Source organism: Bactrocera tryoni, chromosome 4 (assembly GCF_016617805.1).
Source record: "Bactrocera tryoni isolate S06 chromosome 4, CSIRO_BtryS06_freeze2, whole genome shotgun sequence".
NCBI classification, from domain to species: domain Eukaryota; kingdom Metazoa; phylum Arthropoda; class Insecta; order Diptera; family Tephritidae; genus Bactrocera; species Bactrocera tryoni.
In genome coordinates, this window is record NC_052502.1 from 28,414,345 (window position 1) to 28,433,671 (window position 19,327).

The following is a 19,327-nucleotide window of genomic DNA, read 5'->3' on the forward strand; positions in this document are numbered from 1 at the left end:
ACGGAGTACCCGCCGTGCGAGGCAGAGGAAGAAGAGGAAGACCTCTAATCCGTTGGAAAGACCAGGTGGAGAAGGACCTGGCTACTGGAAGAACAACTGGCGCGCTGTTGTAAATTTGGCAATAACTGCGTCGGCGGTGTCTACGCCAATAAAGAAGAAGAAGAAATAACTTCTTATGAAAACGGCTCAATCTTATTGTCTAAATTAACCCGATTTTTCAAAAATTTTGGTCTAACTGAAGCTCGGTACTTGAATCAATCTCAAAAATTTAGTCCAAATAGGGCTCGGTAATAGCAATTAGATTCAACTTTGAAAACCAAGAAGTCTATAAGATTCACGATTTCTCAGAAATTTGGTCTGGAGTTCGGTACCAGAATTTAGACTAGGCTAACTAGAAATTAGAATTTCGTTAAATCTTAAATGCACTAAGATGAGCTCATACCACGAAAACTATAGAAACTTTATGTCTCAAGAAGTTTATAAGATCCATTATTACCAAAAAAAAATTACGACAAACTTTTAGCTCAAGCTCAAGACTTAATTCTTTAATATACATATTACACAGAAAACTAAATTTACTAACGCCGACTTTTCCCTTCGCTCATTTGCAGGCGGTCCCATGGATCACACCGGCCCCATACCGATGGTGAATGAATTTGGTCTCACGCCCGAATCGCAATTCCTCAGTCAAGCTGGTGGCCCACCGATGAGCATACAATCGGCTGGCGGGCCACCGCCACCACCTGAACACCTACTGGCTGCGCAACAACAAGCACAACAACAACAGCAAGTGCAACAGCAGCAGCAACAACAGCAAGCACAACAATCGAACGGCCCGCGCTCAGCATCACCGGAATTCCTGACAGCGGCGAACTTCAGCGAACCATCGAATATGCAAAACGAAGGACTGGTTTGGTAATATACAAAACAATTGGCCAATCGCCTGCTGCTGCTGAAGACCTTGAGCGCACAACAACAACAACAACAGCAGCAACACCACGCGCACTTGCAATTACAGGCGCCGGCGTCGCAGTCGTCGCCAGCAGCGCTGCTGCCACCACCACCACCACCAACAGGCACCAACACTACAACCACAACAGCGACGCCAGCCGAAACGATGGCGGCGATCTTGCTGGCAAATGAACCGCAAGTGGAACAGCAACAACAACAACATCAACAAGAACAGCCACTGCAGTTGAAGCAAGAAGTGCTGCCGCCGGAGCAATTGGAGCTGCTGGAACAATGGTGATGCACACGCTGGCAACTACTAAACGCGACGCAACAGCAGAAAACAAAACAAAATGGCGGCGCGTATATAAAGGCTTGCTTTCTAGCAAAATTGCTGTAATGTAAACTTTGTTGAATGAATACTTGGATTTGGCAGCAAGAAAATGTATGTTGCACATACATATATAGTATCCATGGTGCAACACAGCAGCGTGCGTGCAAAGCCAGCCGAAAAATGGCCAAAAATAAATTTAATTTATTTTCTAGAAAAAAGCACAAACATAAAAAGCGCTACCGAAAGTTAATAGTTATACAAAAACAACAACACAACAGCTCTTTACCCCCACAACCACACACCCACACACACATAAGCATCTAAGCTAAGCCTATTTGTATTTTGTGTATAAAAAAAAACAAAAACAAAAACTTTCGATATACCCGAAACATAAATTTGTGGCACTTACAAAACCAAAAACAAAAATCAAACAGCAAATTAAATATATATAAAAATATATTTAAATAAAATTAGTAAATATGTAAAATGCAAGCAAAACCAGAATCCACTTTGAATATGCAACAAAAGAAATTTTTGTTAAAATGTACCACAAAAAAAAAAAACAAAAACAAAACTTCGCCACCAATATGAGTTGTTAGTGCTTTTATATCTTATCACCCTGTAATTTTTGTTGTTTCTCTCTCCACTTTTTCTAAAAAATTTGTTGTTAAACAACGCACCCAACTTTGATGTAAAAACTTTAACCCCCTCCCCCTCCTCACAGCTAGTACCAATTTTATATGAATGTTTGTATGTATGTATGTATGCTATTTTTATGCTTTCCACTGCACCCCACTCCATTTATCACACCTTCCTTCTGCGTTTCCGTTGAGTATCTTATTTATCTATGTAGTCGTAAGCTGTATAATTTATTGCTAATAGTGAAACCTATGTAATATTAAATATACAAAAACATACATGTAAAATGCTGATATTAATATAGAAGAAGAATAGAAAGCAGGAAGAATTAAAAAAAAAAAAAAAAAAGTAAAAAGCAAACTAGTGAAAAGAGCAAGGCCCACTATGAAGAAGTATGAAATGGAAAATTTATTATTATGAAAAAAATGTATTGTAAAATGTATAAAGAATTTAGTGTTAGCTTAATGTGTAAGTAATTATAAATAAATAAATATATATACATATATGAATAAATATGATATTATATTTATCAGCAAAACTATTACGGTAATAATATGAAAGTCGTGAATGATAACAAATAACAAGTGAAAACGTAAAACACAAAAAAAATCATATAATTCAAATAAACAAATTGTTAACTAAAATGTGAATATAACGGTTGTTTTTACTTCAAAGAATAAGAAAACAAGTAAATCGAATACAAAGCAAGCTAAATTTTGCTTAAAATAAAAGAGAAAGACAAAAACTTGTATGCAGAGAACCTAAAACCTACGTGGCTAAGGGAAATAAATGGAGAAAGAATATCGCGGTTGTTTTCAGGGGGTATCAGCCAAACTGTTAAATAAAGTAAACTTCGGACATAAAAGTGACTAAACTCTCCTTGAAAAAGACACAGGAAAATAGATCAAAGCAGAATTGAAACAAAATCACAAACAGAACTAATCCCCGAGGCAGATAGTAAAATAAACAGCGAGATATAGGAAAAGTGAGGCAGAAATGCGTAGGTTGCCTTTTAATTTCGAGATCAGAGAACAAAAACAACTTTTAATCATGGAAAATCGCTTTACTATTTATCAAAATATTCTCTATTAAGATCTACATATATATTTTTGCATGCGTTTGAACCAACTTTCGAAACACTTTTGTCACTCTATTTGAGGTATCTCCAAAACATGCGTTCTGAACGTATCAACCACCTCTTCAGGTTTCGAAAAACGTTGACCTCTTACGTACGCGAATAAAAAGAAGTTATTCAGTCTCAAGTTAGGACTATATGTTGAATGCCTCATCAAATTGATGTTTTGAGTACTCAAAAGTCAAACTGTACTTTGCATTTCAATCGTTGTGTGAAATCTAGCATTGTCGTGGTGAAGAGTGATCCGTCTTCGGTTGTTGGAGTTCCTGATTTCCTGAAAGACAACTGGGAAGCAAATGCTTGTGTACCATTCAGAATGTGCTGCTCTGTATTGTTCTAGTAGTATGGTTACGACATGTTCACTTTTTCTAAACAAGCAGCCAATCATTTCCTTGGAAATGCATCGTTCGCGAACAGTTTTTTTCGGATTCGACTCCTTTTGAAGCATCCATACAGTCAACTCAGGTTTATTTTCGGGCTCATACGTATAAATTCACGATTCACACATTCCTGTCACATGTTTCGAAGAACCGTTATCGTATTCTAAATCCCACGATAAGTCAAAGACGATCTTGCAATATCACTTTGCGCAAATCATCAATACTTTCCGGAACAACAACTGATTTTGGACGACCTCCCCGATATCGTCTTGAAGTGATCTACGAGTTCGATTGGATAAACCATACCATCGATAAACACTGGTCATTGACGGCGCTCATTCGATAAAAATGCAGTTAATAGCGTAAAAATGTTCGCGATCTAATTCCATTTTTTGGTCGAGATAACTATTTTATGTTACTATAAAACACACAAATAGCGCTCGTACTAACAGCTGAAACAATAGTGCGGATATATTCTGGTATGATAGAATCAGACGAAAAGGATTTTAATTGATATCAAAAATGTTAAAGTAGAAACATTACTATATTCCAGAATTTGTTACAAACGAAGATAGTCCGCTAAGTAGCTATCTTAAAATGAAAAACGAAAATTTTCAAAAAAATTTGTTCAGTTTTCAATAATTTTCGCGTTTTGTGCATCGAACTTGACACATCAATGCTTTTCAACTCGTTTGAAATATTTTTTCAATAGTGGTCACTGTGGTCAAATATGATAGTTTGGTCTTTTTCCAGTTCAACAATGAAGATCACACATTTAAATCCAACAAAATGGTAAGACACCTTTCCGTTCAATAAAATAGTCTTCTTCGAAGCAACTTCATCGGGTGAATACCACTGCACCTGGTGATCCAAGATTAATCGACTGTCACTAAAAAACGCCTTTTGATTTTGCTTAAATTCCATTAAACATTTCTTAGAAGTAGTCTCAAGTGGCTGCGCTTGTCGTCCGGAGTCAATTAACGTGGCACCCACCTTTCTCACAGATTTCTCATGTATTATATTTATAAGACCCTCGTGTACTTCCGATCGGCGGTCAGCCAATATGAGACCTTTTGCCATATTATCCTTGGTGGTGTTCTTTTTCGAAGCCCCTGGTGATGACTCATCTATAACCAACGTCCAGCCAATTTGAAATGTATCTCACATCAAAGAATAATAGTCGTCATATACAGCATTGAAGGGCGTTTTGATTTCATTGTGCGTTTTCTCTTCCGAAAACAAAAATTTAAACACCGTTGTATATTGACTCACACGCTTCAACTCGCGATCGAAACATAACTACGGGTAAGACTCGGCTGTCTACGATAATGTACTACACGATTGTACTGCAAAATTGGCACTATCTGGTGGCAAGGATTTTATTTATGCGTAAATATATATACAAATATTTATACAGATAAAATTTAGTCTATCGCGCGAAAATTGGACTTGGCGGCGTTTTAGACTGATTGTGACCATTTCAGATGAAAAGTTATTACGTCTCAGGCGTAACCCTACATACTGTTTGAGAAGAATTCCCTACTCACGTTATGATGATAAAAGTGTTTCTAGGAGAGTTAAAGCACTTTGCAGTGAATAATTTATTTTCACTTTACCAAAAATTACCGAATCTAACGCAATAAAATAAAAAATTATATGCATACTAAATTAGAATACAAAGGAAATAAAATATAATTGCAGTAATTTATAGTTTTAAAAACTTTCGCATTTGGCTCGAGGTATCTTTTATATGGCTAGAATGAAGAACAGAGTTACCATCAAATAATTTTTTCTCATTATCGCAAAATTTCTGCAAGAAGTCAGACTGTGTGTGTTTACAGCAGCTACGAAAGGCAACCTTTTATAGTTATTCGATAAATTTTGACAAGTTTTATAAAAAATTCCAGTGAACAGTGATGGAAATATTTCACGGAAAATTCTCGAAACAGACCATAAAAAATCTTTGTGCGACTATATTTAAAGGAAAACTCTTGCAACGAATCAAAAAATCGAAGCTAAGAATATTAGTGATAGTGTGCGAAATATTATACTCTGCAAACATCCAATATTTCACAATAATTGCAGAAAGAAGACAAATTTTGATTCGTTATCAGCTGTAAAAGCATATTCTCATCCAATTTTGCTAAGCATTCATTACCTTTCAGAATGAAATATGAGAAATGATACTTGGGAGGAATCCCACAAGACAATCATTTATTTGGAACAAATATACAACAGAAAAAGAAAAGTGAAATTGAAGGTGTGAAAACGATGTGGGAAAAGTTAAACGCCTTCACATGTGGTCTCCAAACCAAGCTTCATTCATACTTGCGGCATCAAAGACAAATGAGAAACGTTTGTGGAATAAAATATTGTTTAAAGCGAATGTGTATAAAGCGAAAGATAGAGGAGGACGGATAATTGATGAAATTTGTGCAATGGCAATACAGGATAAAGCAAATCGTTATGGTTTTCTTAAGGACAAATGTGTCAAAAAAACGATGCATATGATCAAATTTGACTCGGACTAGTCAATTCAAACTATATGCTATATATACAATATTTTTACTATATTTATCATTTCAGAAGTGAGAACGAGGTGGGATGAATACAATACACCCTAAGCAACACAAAAGGCACACTTCCAAGCGCTTGCCACATATGCAACACCGGAACAAACGCCAATACTGAATATGCTGAACATTCGTATGTGGTCGTGTGCCCAATGCAGCAGCCATTAAATGGCAAACCTGTGCGCTTGCACGCAATTGCTATGCAATGGTCACCTACACACACATACGCACACGGACAAAAGACCACGCCTGACCATAGTTCCAGTTCACGGTCGCTACACTGAGATGTGCATCAAAACGACATGCAACACAAATCGAAACGCTTTCAAATGGCGCTCGCATGTCCACCCGCAATGTCAATGTTGCCACATGGTGCCACAAAAGCACCAGTGTGCATGTGTTGCTGTGACGCGAAGTTCATCTAACATATGTGTACATTTTGGATGTACTTCAAAGGCGAAGCCCCTTCAAATGCTGCTGTTGCATGTTACACCGTTGCAGCGTTGCATGCGACGCTTATGTCTCTATCACAAATAACAAAAGCCGAATGCAGCATGTCCTTGTGCCGGCCGTTATCACCATCGCACCGCTCGCAATGCGCAGCCTGTCAATCTGCTCGAAGCAGCAAAGCAGCCATTCAGCGTCCGTTTCGCAGTCTCATTGTCCACTCGCTGCTCGGACGGACAGACGCACAGGCTGTGGGTCAGGCAGCGTGCAACAAAACCTTTGACTGGATGAAGCGGACCAGCGAGGCACAGCAAACATTGCTTTGCTGCCAACAGGAGGAGTCAATACCCTGGTATGCTTGTATGTGTGTGCGTGTGTGCTTAGAGGCGCTCATGTGTCACTTGTGGATCGGCCGAGTGTTGTTCGCATTCATGTTGGAACTTTCATCAATGTTGTTATTTGTTGTTGGCACTCGTGTTTATGCTCCCTAGTGCTGTTAGCATCTTTGCTATTGTTGTAGTTGAAGATGTTGTTGTTGTTGTTGTCATGTTTCTGATGGCCGCTTTGCTGTTGTGTTGTGGGTCCTTGCGTTGGCTCGTTGGGTCGTCACATTCCATTGTTCCGATTGCACATAATTCGTGTTGTTGAACACGCACTCGAACAACACACATGCAGACATACATTCAGACGCATACGTGAATGCATGTCGACACACACACACTTCCGTGATTTCCATTTAAATCACACCCCTCCAACCCCTATCAGCATTTCGTCCTTCAATCTGAGGATTTTCGGTAAATTTCACAGTGGTGCTCATCAATCATCTCTTCGTTTTGTGAAAATTATTTAACAGAGTAAAAAACATAGTAGTCTTTAAAAGAATTATATTCTAGGTGTTTGAGTAATTCCAAATATTTTTCCGATCTTCTTCTTTTATTTGTGATGTAAAAAGTTTCAAAGTACCAGAAAGAGGATTCGATGAAAGAACGTTCCACAAATATTTAATTTAGAAATCCGTATTCAAAACAAAATCATACAAGGATATTTTTCTTGATTCGCAAAAGGAATAAAGTTCTTCAAAACTTTTCCAAATAGATTGATATAAGGGCCATCGGATTTCGCCACATGGCGTTATGAAGCTAAGTCTTCGTACTAAAAGGGATTCTCGGAAAGTTTTGTTTACAAAATCTCCCATCGCACTGCGTCAGAGAATGTCCTAAGAACCAAGAAGGCAATAGATGTAGTGGCTGCCGGAAAGCGGCTGCATATATACAGGGTTCCAAGCCACAAAAGAATAACGGAAAACGAAATAACTGATGAGATTGCCAAAAGTACCATCCGTTTGGTTACCGAACCACAACAGAAAATGCGGAAGTCACTAAAAACAATATCTAATGAAATTTCGAAACCCTGTTGACAGACGGATCAGGACGAGATGGAATGCCTTAAGGACATGCAGGATTGCCAAGAACTTGTGCAAGATTCCCGAAGGTTTACACGAATGCTTTGTACTCACAACGTCCTGAAAGGACTGTAGGACGGTTGTTGGTCTCATGACAAGTCACAATCAACTGGTATCACATGCGTGCCGATAAAGGTAACGACGATATACATATGCAGAAGGTGTAGGGAAGTACGTTTAAGATAGACGCTAAAATACTCTCTATGATTCTGTCTAGCATTCCAAGGACTGGATGAAGTAGCAACATTAGACATCAAGTCGTTCTTAAACTACGCAAAAACCGTTGACGTCCTGTATTCCGAATACTCTTGCTCAAATTAAATGTGTAAATGTACCTCTATCTGGCATTACTAAGGACCAATATGGTATGGCGTGACAGCCGGCCTATATAATCTAACCTAAACTTATGGTCCTGATTCTGTAACAGCCAACCACGCACAATTTGAATTTCTTTCCGGTAATTTTGGCGTCAAAAATGCAGCCTCGTCTGGGAGGCCAATTGTCGAAAATATCAATTAAGTAATGGGAACCTCTAGAAGGTTTTTGCTATATGCTCGGTTGGTAATCATTTACTAAAAGCAGCCTCCCAACAACTCCAATCTCTTAATTGGGACCTGTACAGTCGACAATTGGACCGTCTGTAAGAAGCAATCGCCCAGAAGCGGACAGTTGCGACCAACATGAGAGTAATTGTGTTCCATTAGGACACCGGCAGACCACGCACATCGATAGTGACTGTCAAGAAGCTCCGGCCAAAAGGAAAAATCAATAAACCTTATAGTCTTTATATCATCCAATCACTTGTAGATGTGCCCTCAAATAAGAAAATACTTCAATAATAAAAAAATAAAAAAAAACGATTCTACATCACTAATAAATATCAAAAATGAACCACTGTGCACTCATATTGCTCCCCGAAAATTTCCAACTTCAACCATTTGTGTCCTTTACAGCCCACAAAATAAGCAGCATTGTTGGTTTTCAACCGAAATGTGGAATTGTCTGCCGCCATCCGGTTGGGATGCCTGGTTGTCTGTCTGCTAGCCCATCTACCTTCCTTCCTGCTTGTCTATCAGAAGGGTGTTCATGCTTGGCGGTGATGCACAAATGACTGCCAGTCACCGGCGTGTCTAGCATTGCTATGCCCGGACCAGCCCGACCCAGCCCAGCCCTGTCGGCATGCCATAAACTGACTGACTGATGATAATGATGATTCCATGTGTCCACATTTGTGATTGATAAATGTGCATTTTGCACCGTTCGGCGCTCGGCGCTCGCCGCTGGCCTCCCGCTGCCTGCCGCCTAACTGCGAGTGAGTGCACAACGCTAAACTAATTCGATGCTAGTCAGTTGCTCTGCCATATGACTATTTGTTCGTTGTTACCGTTGTGTTTGCTATTGTTGTTGTTGCATCCAGGTATGTGTATGTATGTGTAATTGCCTGACGGTGTCTGTCTGCTCACTTGATTGTCTGTTTATCGGCGCTTTTGTCCGTCCATCTGCCGTAATCCTCCGCAGCGTTTGCGTGTTTCGCTGAATGTCTGTGTGTGCGCGTGTGCGTATGTGTGTAATGCGTCGTGGCACAGACTCGTATCACCGGTAGCGGTCATTAAATTTAATGTTTGCCACATACAACCCTACAACAAAACAAATGCAACTCTAACACCAACACAAATCGTACGTGCAACAAATTGCAGCAATAACCTCGCACAGCATAGCCGAGCATAGTAGCGAATGTAACAACAATAAAAACATTGCATTGCCTATTTATTTGCTACAGTTATGAATGGCCATTCGCGCTTTCCAACTGTGTGGTGAACATTACCACGAAATTACTTCAAAGACATCAAATCCATGAAAACTATTAAATCCAGCTGAGCAACAAAATCACTTCTCCTCCCCCGTTTGCGTCGGTCGGTCGTTTGCACTTGCCCTTTGCACGAATGCGGCAACACCGTCCGTCCTGCCGATGTGTATTTACAAGTGCGTGTGTGTTTTCATGCTGTGTCCTTTGTCATTGTCAAATTGTAGCTGTTGTCGTTGTTGTAGCTGTCAAAGCTGTCGAATTGGGGCGTTGAACGATCAAAAAGGATTACAAATATAAATATTACATACGATTGTTGTCATCACATAATGCCAATTGAACATATGCGTGTATGTTTTCATACAGTTACTTATGTCCAATGATAATATGTATGTATTTAATATTTAAGTCGAAATATCGATTTACAATACGACTGAAACTCGCAATTATTTATCTTTAGAATTAGTTCAGCGAATTATGACATGTAGAAAGGGAACGGAATTCAACATGGAGATAAAAACAAAAAAACTGACGTTTCGAGCCAACATTTTGTTCAGCGATGATGTCTATTTCTGGCTCAGTAGGTTTGTAAGCAAACAAAATTGTCGCATTTGCGACGAAAAGCGACCTGAAAAGATTCAAGAGCTGCCACTTCATCCGAAAAAAACAACGGTTTGTTGTAGTTTGTGAGCCGGTGGAATCATCGGTCATGTTTCCCCACGAATGATACCGGTGAGAACGTGCCCGTCGATGGCGGCCATGATGACCGACTATTTGATGCCTGAATTTGGCTTCAAAGAGACGGCGTCAGTTCCTAGATATCGCAACAATCAATGGATTCATTGAGAGAACACTTCGGTGAGCAGATAATTTCATGTTTTGGGCCGGTCGATTGGCCACCAAGATAGCGCGATATCACACCGTCAGAGTTTTTTCTGGGAGCACGTGGAAAGTCTAAAGTGTATGTAGACAATCCCGCTTCGATTCAGGCCTTGAAGCAAAAGATCAGTTACCAGCCGCGGCCAATATTTAAAAGATATAATCTTCAAAAGATAAATGCTAAAGAATGTTCTTTCGAATGATAATAAACATTCCCAAATAAATTTGAAGTTTCTGTGTTTTTTCTTTAACAAAATAGGGAACCTTTAAATGAATCACCCTTTATATACTATAGTGGCCCGATTTGAACAATCTATTCGGAGATTGTGACGCCACCAAAAGAAAACGTAGCATACAAGCATATGGTGTTGATCGTTCACTGAATATTGGCGTATACTAAACAGGCAGACTGACACGGCTAGATTTATTTAGCTCGTAATGTTAATTTTGTTATATAGTTTGATATACTAGAATACCTTCTGAGTATTACAAATTCTATGGCAATTTTAATATAAGTATGTACACTATTTAGAGTTAAAAAAATACGTTGTACTAAAAATAAGCAATATGTTTTAGTTGTTCTACCTTGATCTATGGACCACCCCTCAACTTAACAAGCGCTGGTCAACAACGAAAACTTGTGCGATTCTTGCCCAAAAAATGCATATATTTTGAAGTTAGACCTAACTTTGACATCAATAATTTACATGGCTAGCAGATGGACAGTTTCTTGAAACAAGCCAATGATAATAAAAAATACTCAAAAGCGGTAGTTAAGGTTGGTAACATCCGCAAACAAATTTTAATGACCCTAAAACGAAATAGATCAAATGAGCTGACGCTCTGGGGACTATTTTTGAATTTTCTGAGAAAATTCACCATAGGGATTTATATATTTTTTATACCACCAAAATCTCGATCAAAACAATCTGAAAAATTCAACTGAGAATTTTATTGAAGAGTTTTTGAAAATTACGGTATTTCTGATTTAGGGTCAAATTAAAGTTTTATCCAAAATATGCTAAATAAAAACAAGAAACTTCTTGAGCTTTGGCTGCAAATGTACACCTTTTACAGCATAAATAAATATATAAATTAATAATATATAAATGTATGAGAACAACTTGGTTTTAATCGGTCAGTTTATATGGTAGCTTTATGCTATAGTGGTCAGATCTGAACCATTTCTACATACAAACCAAATTACATGAAGATATCTTGTCAAATGAAAAGACTTTCCATACAAGCAATTGATTTCGATTATTCCGACAAATGAACTGCTTCTGGGTGAGAAAAGGGCGTATAAGCATTTTTGGTCAAGATCTCAAAAACTGAGGAACAAGTTCGCAATCAGATGGGCAAAAGGACGGGCAGACAGACGGACATGGCTAAATCGACTCGGCTCGTCACGGTGATAAATAATCATATATTATTCATATAATATTTCCTTTTGGGCGTTTTGGACAGTTTGTCTGGGACATAAGAAGGCAAGTTGACACCCAATTTCTTGAAAGATTCTTTTTTTTGTAAAATATAAAACTATAAAAATAAAAAGACCAAAGACTTTGATATTTAAATTTTCTACATGTCACAACCAAAGTTGTAGATCTTTTCATTACCTACAACTTTGCCATATCACTTTTTGCCTTGGGGCATTGTTAAATGCTTCTGACTAGTCCAGACTAATACTACTAAGGCACATGTTAGTTATATCGTTTATGAAAATTTGGGTATATAAAGGCTTTAAAAAAAAAGCTGAGTCGCCGTGTCACAAGTTAATGAAAACGACCATAGTATCACATGAGTTGGATAAGATTTCAAATTGCTTCCACCTCCACGGTGTTTGTCGGATCTCACTCCCAGCAATTTTTGTGATCTCAGGCTTTCAATATTCGCTGTATAAAAATAAGCGACGATTAAGAGCAAACACAAGTAGAAACTAATGGGACAATTGGATCGAAAAGCTATAAAACCGTTAGAATATTTGGCCATTTTCCAAACGAGAGACGAACCTTATACCCCACTTGTTACAGCATGAAAAAACTGGACAAAAAAGTAATTTAAACATGAATCTCAAAATTTTTTTATAACTTTTAAAAGACTACCGTCTGACTAATTATTTCTCAGTCTTAGGCCTTCCCTATTACGATTTTCTACCGCACAGGCACACAATTAACGGGATAATAACTCAATTTCATATAATTTGTACAAAATTTTATTCAATTAACAACAACTCTTTTTACTAACCACTTCCTTCAGAAGCATAGCCTGAGTAAGGAAAGGATTGAAAATAAAACTAAAAAACATTCCGAGTATTCGTGATAATAATGTGGTGAAACAATAATTTTAATGAGCGTTACAAAAGATAACAACAATAAACAATTACTCGAATGTGTGAGGACAGAGATAAAACAAACAATGAAGTCAAAGCAAACGATTAGAGACACGCCAACAAATAGCAAGCAAGTCAGGACGTGCAACACGCAATGCGAAGGAAGCGGACGACTGGGCAATGGTGGACTGAAACAAACGAAAAGTGACTAAAGAATGGCACTAGAAGAGTAGTGGCAGAGGTGGCGCGCTGCAGTTGTTCGAATGCAATCAGAAGCGCGGCGTTGCTGTGACGCACGGCCGCACGAAGCGTAACACGGACGCTAGTGAAATGAATTAGTTTTGTTTTTTTTTTGGGACAACGTCGAATGAGTGACACGAAATGATTTGCGCGCTGAGCGCTAGTAACACTAAACTGCGCGCGGCGGCACGCGAAAGTACAAAATGTATACCATATTTAGCGGACGCGCGAGTCACCGCGTTGGCACAGGGCCTTTAGCTGCCGCTGCGGCTACCGTTGACATTGCTGGCGGCATTTCAAGTTTCAGCATTTTTCCATGACGTTGCATGCTCAGGCACTATCACGCAATACTCATCACGGTTGTCGATGTGGCACCTTTCCCCGCCGCGCGGTAGGCGGTCAGCGCTGACCGCGTCACGTAACAGCAGAAGCGCGCGTCACGTGAAGCACAGGTAGAGCGCGCGAACGCAAGCAAGCCGCCATTCCAAAAGCGTATGTGTTAATATTTGATGGTCGTAATATGTGGTAATTATAGGTAGCAAACAACAAAAACAACAACTGCCAAGAATATGTGAAATCGAAAGCGTGCGCTGTCAATATCTGTTTTTAAGTGACCGCGTCAGCGTGCGCGCTCCTGTGCAGCGTGTGTGAAATTACGCGTTTGTATGCGTGTGGGGAATAACCGCAAAACGAACTAACGGACTAAACGCAAACGGATTTGCTCACCACTACTGTCACTGTCACTGTCACTACTGCAGTCGCTGCAAGTTGCATTCCACAACCCCCACTGCGCCGGCTGTCAGCTATCAAGTCTATTGTAGTTGCTTCAGCAGTTCTAGGTATTTGCTAACGACACACATATTTAATTAAATGGAGAAACGTCCAGTTAGCAATTCGGTCTGTTGCACGCGGCATTAACGTTTGTCAGTTTGACACCTCGACGCAAGTTTTTGACAGCGCTTTTGCGGAAAATTTGTTACTTTTTATGCGCTTCAACGTTGGCGACCGCAAACACATACATACATACCTACAAACATATGTAAACGCTCGCATTATTGCGCGCTTGTTGGGCAAAGTTAGTAATTCGTAGGGGAGCTCTAAGCTGCGGACTTGAGAAGTTGAAGGTGGACGGATTTGACCAATTGGACAAGGAGTAGCATGTAAGATTTTGCGGTTGTTAACTATCTGTCAGTGAAATTGATGGGTCGTTTCCTGGAGTTCGCCACAGTTTACTAGAGGCTATTGACCTAGAGAGCTTGGGTTGGGTTTGGGTATTAAATAAACGTGTTAAAAACGTAGAAAATACCATTTAATATAAAATTATATATGAAATAAATTTTAATAAAACAAAATAAAAAGAAGAAGAAAGAACGTTAACTTTAGCTGCGCTTCACTTCACAGATTCATTTCTTATGGTTTAGAAGGATATATAAGATCTTTTTGAATTCGATCGGTCAGTTTGAACGCAGAAACAGGATGTTCGGAGCTTTTAGCATTGTCTTCGGCAATATTTTATGCTGAATTCCGAGAATATGTATATCTCGTCAAATAAAAAAGATTGTCATACAAAGCCTTGATTTGGCTCAGCCGTTTAGTATGGCATCTATATGATATAGTAAACCGATATAGGTGTTTCTGAAGAATGAGCAGCTTCTTGGGAAGGAAAGGCTGTGTGCAAAATTTCTGAACAATATCTCAAAACTGAGGCACCAGTCCGCATGTGGTTTTCGGAAAAGACAAAGGAACAGCTGGTAGGATGAGGAGTGCCATGTCGCAATGGAGAGAAAACATACTGCCTACCTCACAGTATCGTCCGCAACACGTGCGGGATGGGGCAGATACCGTGAGTTGAAGGGGGAAACAAGAGGTAACAGGGGTAATGCTCGAAAATTCTACGAAAAGATGCGGCGATTGACAGAAGGTTTCAAGTCCGGAGCTTACTCTTGTAAAATCCCAAGAAGTGATCTTGTGACTGATGGCCAGAGCATACTAAGATTATGGAGGGAACACTTCTTAGGCGGCTCAATGATCGTGAAAGCATAACACCAGGAGATGGTGAATCCGATTCCCCAATAGATGACACTGGAGCGGACGGTCCACTGCCCGACCGCGTGAAGAAGTTTGAGCTATTCAAATACGGCGACGAAGAACTGATGAGGAGCAGCCACCAGCTCCTTTGTAAAGAATGCCCTGTCTCTATCGAGCATATTGTGTGACAGATTAAAGCCCACCGTCAAAAACCTAATTAGACCTTATAAGTGTGGTTTTGGGCCTGGAAAATCAACAACTGACCAGATATTCACCATGCGCCAAGTCTTGGAAAAGACCTGTGAAAAGAGAATCGACACACATCACCTCTTCATCGATTTCAAAGCTGCTTTTGACAGCAAGGAAAGGAGATGCCTTAATGCAATATATCGGAATCTGGTATCCCCGCTAAACTAATACGGCTGTGTAAATTGAGGTTGAGCAATACTAAAAGCTCCGTCAGAATCGGAAAGGACCTCTCCGAGCCGTTCGATACCAAACGAGGTTTCAGACAAGGCGACTCTCTATCGTGCGTCTTCTTCAATCTATCGCTGGAGAAAATAATTCGAGGTTGCCAACAGGTGCTACTTTGGACTGAGTAGACACTTGAGCAGGAAAGTACTCTCTCGACGAACAAAGACCAAACTCTATAAGTTACTCATTATTCCCGTCCTACTATAAGGTGCAGAGGCATGGACGAAGGCAACATGTGATGAGTCGACGTTACGAGTTTTCGAGAGAAAGGTTCTACGGAAGATTTATGGTTCTTTGCGCATTGGCTATTCGCCGTTGCGAGACTGCGGCTACGCTGGCCAGGTCATGTCGTTCGAATGGATGATAACATTCCAGCTCTGAAAGTCCTCCACTCCGTTGGAAATACCATATGGAGGAGGACCTGGCTACACTTGGAATATCCAATAAAATCGGCTACAGCCGCGTAAGAGGTGTCTACGCCAATAAAGAAGAAGAAGTCCGCATCTATACAGAAAGACGGGCAGAGAAAGATGGCTAAATCGAAAAACTCGTCACGCTGACGTTCCTTTGACGAGAGAAACCGCAACAAAATCATAATTCAACTAAAGAATTTGGATTTATTTACGTTGAGCCTGATTCGAGGCCAGCAGTCTTGTATGTAAACCCGACATCCGAGGTTTACTCCAGTAACTTTGTGCTTTGACCGAGTGAGTGTATAAAAGTATTTTTAAGACTGACTTTGTTGGGATTGTGGCAAAAAGTATATATTCGGTGCTGATAAAACTAGTATGGCGGCGTTCTTGACAATTCATAGAACAATATTTGTTGTTCCGTTCCTTCGACAGTCGGGTTGATGTAAAAGGAACGGACTATTATATTTCTCTCAAATCTCCACTCGAAAATTGTTCACAGTATGAAATCACAGTGATATAACTCTTCACCTTACCTCACCACTCTTTAATCAAGGTCTTACTACACAGTATTCGAAGCTGTTGTAGAAGACTTGTACTGCCAGGACGCAATTAACAATATCTACTTTCATTGAGATATTACGACTGTCTAAGGGCATTGCAATCTAAATTCCGTAAGATTCTTTTGTACAAAAAAGGTAGAACTGTAAGTGGTTCTCTGGAGACAACCTTTCTCAACAAGTTTTCTTAGTATATAGTATGTAGAAAAATAACGGAGTATTTATGGTACCTAAGTGGTACCAAAGAGTATTTGGAGAGTGACTGAAAAGTTAGAGTTATTCCAAAAGTTTTTGTTCAAAACCTAACCTCGGATAAAGTGAGCTATAGTTTGAATGTGGATGGAGAGTGACTGAGTTTACAGTTATTTCAAGAGTTTTTGTACAAAACCCATCCTTGTTCGAGATTTTTTCAGTGCAGCCATAATATGAACTATAGTTTGCTTGTGGATTCTTACTGAACGCTAATTGTACGGTATCTCCAACGTCGATTGGTTATCAAGCCTTCGAGTATTAATTAATTTTTCTCTCAAGCGAACTTTCATCTTGTTAGTAAACTCTTAATATTTTCAGTAGCAAAAAGTGAAAAGGGGAGAAAATGAGTATCACTATTAGTCTCTAAATTTAACTTTCTTTTGCCTAACATCCCACACCAACTTAACTTAACCTTAGCAAGAACTGGCAAATCTGGTAAATCATACATATTTATGGCATTGTAATAGCAATTACTTCAGAAATATAGCAGCAAAATCAAAATTAGCGCCAATCAGAAATTTTATTGCCCTCATTTCTGCAGACCGATACTAACCAAATTATTTACGAATTCATGTACTAATAAAGACTCAAAATTGCGGTCTATTTATATACCTCACACAAATAAATTCAGAAGTATTTTCTGCAAAGTACGCAAATTTCCAAAAATTTCATATTTCATAACACAAATAAAATGTTCGGAATGATAAAGAAAATTACGAACGGAAATTAATTGTATCGAAGACGTAATAAATGTTACAACAACATAAGAATAATAATACACCACCGAAATGAACTGTGATTGTGCGCCTAATAGTATAATATGAACCCCAAAAATTACTTGACTACCAAGGGTATGCTACAAAAATATATATGTATATGTATATAACTGTAGTTACTTAATATTGACAATTAATATGAAGCACAGCTATGTGAAGAGAGCGCAGACTAAAATTGTTAGGCAAGAAATTAATGCGGTTTATCGGCAAAAGTAATGGAAAATAAAGACAATGTGAAATAAAGAGAAAACTGAGATAAATAAATGAATAGCAAAACCGGAGGTTTATGGACTCGGATAGCAAGGTAATATATGTATGTATATACTATACATACTGAACATGTAATGTGTTATGTTAAAGCATCATTTTCCAGCGAAAACGTAGATGAAATATGTATATCCATTCAGATGATGGAATGGCAGACGAATTGCGGCGGAGGAAAAATTATGATGCAAAGCTGCAAGGAAAATTCACATTAAATATTGGCGTATTGAACAAAAAGTATTATACTGAAGTAGACACATACATATGTATGTACATACATACATAAAGTAATATTTAGCTGGAAATCTACACAATGACACTGCTTTGTTGCCACAACAGCTAAGGAAACTTATGCCAGCCCACAATGAACGCTTTGGCCCACTTATAAACCTATGTGCCTTTGTATATATGTATGTTTGTGTTTCCCCCCATTTATGGTACTTTCACAACTCCGATGCGTAACATTAAGGCGTAACGTAATGTAATTTATTAAATTATTTACGCTTGCATACGCTGACTGTCGTTAATATATAATCACACTACTGTATACTAGCTGTATGCAGACGCGTATGTGTTTTGCTTTAATCAGAAGAAGAGGAAGAAATTCGCGGAAACTAAGAATTTCAACGAAAACTAAGAGCTTTCAAGTGTTTTGTATTTTATGCTTTACACTGTTTTTAATAATATACAGTTCAGTAAACAATACCAATATAAGCTCATAACGAAATTTAAAGATATCTTCATATGTTCTTCAAAGAACTGAAAACTTCAGAAGAGCATAAATAAGACTTTAAAAATAAAAAAATTCAATAAATGCGTATTGAAATTGAAGCCTCGATTAGGATGGTTGATTTAAGGTTCTCTTCCGAATTTTCCAGTTTTGAGCCACTTGCTCTATGTAGCCGACAACACAGATCATAAGAGAATGCGGGATGAACTGGATTTTTGTAAAGAACAAAAACTCTTGAAAAATTTGAAAGAAACTAAGGTATCGCACCATACTAATATTAGGATTCACGATCGAAATAGTATAAGGGAATCAAATGCCGTGCACTACATGACCCGGATTTTAAAATTTAAATTGATTACAACTTATAAAATTCTTAATTAAAATAGTTGTAATTTTTAGGAATTTTTCTAAAGTTTGATATAATATTATAAAGGGTGATCCCTTTCGAAGTTCCTTACAACTGCAACTGCATTCGGGGAACATCCTTTCGCATTTATTTTTTTCAAATTATAGCTTTCAAATGTTGGCTGAGTCACATATGGCTCACCCTTTGAGTCCGATTTTAGATAACTCGTTCGAGCATTTCGACTGTTAACTGGGGATGTTTTGCTCCAAGACCTGAATCGAAGTGTGGAAAATGGGGTCTTGTTGAATCCAAAA

At 38.7% G+C, this 19,327-nt stretch overlaps 1 protein-coding gene and 1 long non-coding RNA gene across 3 annotated transcripts in view; one reads left to right on the forward strand and one right to left on the reverse strand.

Annotated features, from left to right (window-relative positions):
* The window catches only part of LOC120773840 (LIM/homeobox protein Lhx1), a 162,830-nt gene extending 160,483 nt beyond the window's left edge, over positions 1 to 2,347 (forward strand). For both annotated transcript variants that reach the window (XM_040102969.1, XM_040102970.1), the window contains exon 7: positions 612 to 2,347. In XM_040102969.1, coding sequence (XP_039958903.1) covers positions 612 to 919 — 308 coding nt within the window. In that variant the 3' untranslated portion in view covers positions 920 to 2,347. The remainder of the gene's footprint in view (positions 1 to 611) is intronic.
* LOC120773841 overlaps positions 1 to 19,327 on the reverse strand; it is a 306,574-nt gene that overhangs the window by 199,949 nt on the left and 87,298 nt on the right. The gene's annotated exons all lie outside the window — the stretch shown is intronic.